This window comes from Quercus suber, unplaced genomic scaffold, assembly GCF_002906115.3.
Source record: "Quercus suber isolate HL8 unplaced genomic scaffold, Cork oak 2.0 scaffold_321, whole genome shotgun sequence".
NCBI classification, from domain to species: domain Eukaryota; kingdom Viridiplantae; phylum Streptophyta; class Magnoliopsida; order Fagales; family Fagaceae; genus Quercus; species Quercus suber.
This window is the reverse complement of record NW_027069775.1, coordinates 156,007-159,708: the sequence shown is the minus strand read 5'-3', so window position 1 is coordinate 159,708 and position 3,702 is coordinate 156,007. Positions and strand designations below refer to the sequence as shown.

The window sequence follows — 3,702 nt, the reverse complement described above, 5'->3', positions numbered from 1 at the left end:
GAGTTTTTGTAGTTAGGGGGAGTTTATTCTTTGTTTTGCGGAGCTAGTGGAGATATTAGATTGTATCTAAGTGCTTCACTTTATTTATCATTTTTGGGGCTATTCATGTTAGGGGGAGTTACATTGTTTTTGATATACATGATTTTTGTTTCTTGTGATTCACTGCTTATTGATTTATATTTATGAGTTATTCATTGATATATGTCTTTATTATGTGTTGTGTGAATCATACAAGAATGTTATACCTGTTGATTTACTGTTTTCTGTCACATATGCGTTTATGCGTTTGTTGAGTGTTTCAGGAATATACAGGTTGATTCAATTGAGCTGCTGTCTACACTTACAACTGGTGGATGGTAGTTAGGATTGAATTTGAGTTTATGAGCATTATTTTTGTAAAAGGCTTTTACTTGTAAACTTTAAGTTTTTTAATTTGTGTTTTGTCACGGATTGCTAAAGGGGGAGTTTGTTAGGTTCTAAAGACTTAGGATTTAATGTATTTAGAACTCTAAATTGTAATGTTGGCAAACCATGATCAAAACAATATGTTTAGTCTTGTTTAGGCTTGCTCAAAGTTATTTATTTTATGTAAAGTTGGAATCGAGAGGTTGCAGATGCATTGGTGCATTTCGGCCTGGCTCGATCGATCAAAAGTTAGACTCGATCGATTGAATCTCGGGAAAAATGTTTTTCTGCAGAATTTTCCAACTCAGCCCTACTTCATTAAATATTTTGGGTTTTCTGTTTTTACCTTAGGTATAAAAGGCAAAACCCTAGCCATGTTTTTGAGAGTTGCTCTGGATGTATTGTTGCTCATACATTGCGGTTTATGTGAATCTCTTGTGAGATCCTTGAGGAGTTTTCTTTCACATAAACTTAGGGTTTTCAAGGTAAAGATTACTTCAATATCTTGATGATCAACTCGGTTGCTGCCATTGGAGCTTAAAGAATAACAAGCGTGGGTGCTTGTATCTTGTAGAGAATCCAAGAAAGAAGGAGTCCGTGGATTCGGAGTTTGCACGTGGTTGTGTCAGTAAGTTCTACTGGTGGGTAGCATTAGGAAGTCAAGCGAGGAGCTTGTAAGTCCTTTTGTATGAACTTCGATTCTTTCAAGATAGTAGATTCAAGTTTACCTTGAGGATAGCTAGGTCAAATCCTCCCCAGGTTTTTTACTGGTTTGGTTTTCCTTGGTCATCATATCTTGTGTTATTTACTTTTCCGCTGCTTTATATTCTTGATATGATTGTATGTTTGTGATAATATAGAATTGCATAAATTGACTAAGTTAATCACTTGGCTAATTAACTAGGTTAATCTAGTTGGTTTAAGGGGTCTAAAAACCTTCAATTTATAAAACACACATGCCATAGTCAAAGATGGGATTGTGTGAGAAAAACAAATATAAAGGATTTGAAATGATTTACCTCACAAGCCATTTGTTGTAGGAAGCATGCCAGTTTTTCCAAAATCCTTCCAAGTTATGGCAATTATTAATACACCTTGGCATATTCTTTGGGGCCTCAATGCCACATATCTACTAGCACATAATTACAAAGAAATGAGCTCCTTCCTTGACGTATTTAGACACCAATGCTTAAAGGTTAAAGGTTACAGCTTTCTTCAACTGAACTTCAGATGGAGCTAATTAGGGCTAGACTATCCAGTGCAGATGTAAAAGAAAGCTGCAGTTCAGGATAAAATGAAGCCAAAAATTATAATTGCTAGTAACATACCAGTGACCAAAACCGAAAATAGCGCCAGATAAGAAAAAACTTCAGCCACATGAAGTTTAAGACCTGACCAGAATAAGAATAAATATTAAAAATGTATTACGATTATTTTGACCACTAAAATTGAGGAAACTTAAGTCAAAATAAATACAACCTACAACTCAAAAGGAAATTTCAACAAAGAGAATTAATATCATTTCCTTGTTTCTTTAGAATTTGCATAATTGCTCAAGGTTTCATGTAAAGCATGTCAATGCAAACCTTCTTTGCAGCAAAGGATAGGTCCTTACTCCTGACAAAATTTTTTGGCGTCATTCTCACTGACTTGAATAATTTTTAAGTTTCAGAACAATATTTGGTTCATAAGATTAAGGGAAGGATGAATTTTTATCCAATTTGGGAACCGTGTTCTACGATCCATCTGGAATTGTGCATAAGGGCATTTAGTATAACAGACTGAAAGTATGATGCCATATTCTATAAGAAGTATACTGATGACCACATCATGGATGTTCTGAAGGAGATATTTGGAGACAAATTATAGGATCCATGGAGCAATAATAAAAAAATTCCAACTTTTTTGAATATTGGAAGAGATATAGTAACCAGTACACTTTTTTCATGCTCATATATACAATAGCTGTAAGTGGTCTATATCTTGACACTTAATCTTGGCAAAATATTGACAAAGGTATCATTTATCATTTCCAAAATTATAGAGCTTAGGTTCCCAAGAAAATATGCACGCACACGCGCGCGCGCTCACACAGGGCTCTACTATGTCTTCTTATTCACGGATGAATTGTTTTCCTCATATAAAGTTCAGTGTTCTACCAATGACTTCTATTGTATATCCTAGAATCTAATCACAAGCAGGTAACATAATAAGATTCACCTCTTACCCCATATCCGATGATGAACACATCCATAGGAGATAACTGTTTCCACAAGCCACTAGCCATTGCAGAAAGAAATGTTATTACTAGACAATAAGATTGGACAGAAAAATCTAAAAAATAGGTGTACCCTTGAGTTTCTAAGAGACTCACCTGATTGCAAAGGCATTGTAATAAAAGAGATGTGTCATTAGCTCCATTAGGAGAAGACTGAATACCCAACACAAACCACACCAAGTCACATCTCTGACTGAATAATTATTCTGAGGTACATCTAGCTGCAAAAAATTTGCAGTAGAGTAGTAGACTACTCAATGAGTTTTCTGAGAACATTATAGAAAGGACTACTGTCTTCAACAGTTTAAATAAAAGATATCTAGTTGAGTTGATAATCCACTAGTACAAATGGTTTTTGCTATAGCTTGGAAAATTAGAAAGAGGAGCTAGCAACAAGGAGGGCTTCAAAAAAGTTGGGTTAGCTTAACAGTTCACAAGAAGGATCTGACTCCATTTAAAACTTAGCTATTGCTGCTAAATCCAGTAAAAGTTCAAATTTTTTAAAGTAAGTAAAAGTTCAACCATAGAGGATATCACTAAGACTACTTTTATGGAAATGGGACATTACTATGGAAACAAAAAGAAAAAGTATAATTGACATACAAGTCACATACCTGTGAAGCAAATGCGTTGAAGCTTATAATTGGCCCAGCAAGGTAGAGGGGAGCATATACCAAGTAACAAATGTATATACTTAAGGAATACTTGTCATCTGGGACACTTCTCTCCTGGAGAAGCACAACAAAAGTCATGAAAAAGAAAATATTTTCAGGTAATTAACAAAACCAATTTTAAAAAAGATAAAATAAAAATTTTGTTCAGATGAAGCAAATAAATGGATAACAGCAACTATAAAAATGATGGTCTCATGCTTAATTGCAGCTAATAAGTTAACATGTAAAAGTTGGTAGCAAGTTTTTCCTGACTTACAAATATGGCAACGCTGAACATGCTTCTGCAAATACCAGAATGTAGAATGTGAAAATCAGCAAAGTCGGTTTATTAAGTAGGAATGTTTT

General features: G+C 34.4%; 1 protein-coding gene across 1 annotated transcript; it reads right to left on the bottom strand.

The window, feature by feature from the left end:
• Window positions 1–1,431: 1,431 nt before the first annotated feature.
• Window positions 1,432–3,435, bottom strand: LOC112000081 (membrane-bound O-acyltransferase gup1-like). The gene is made up of 5 exons (XM_065782932.1): window positions 3,298–3,435; window positions 2,780–2,904; window positions 2,626–2,684; window positions 1,734–1,796; window positions 1,432–1,534 (listed from the first exon to the last, which is right to left on the bottom strand). Exons 1-5 carry the CDS (start codon window positions 3,433–3,435, stop codon window positions 1,521–1,523), a joined length of 399 nt encoding a protein of 132 aa, XP_065639004.1. The 3' UTR covers window positions 1,432–1,520.
• Window positions 3,436–3,702: the final 267 nt, after the last annotated feature.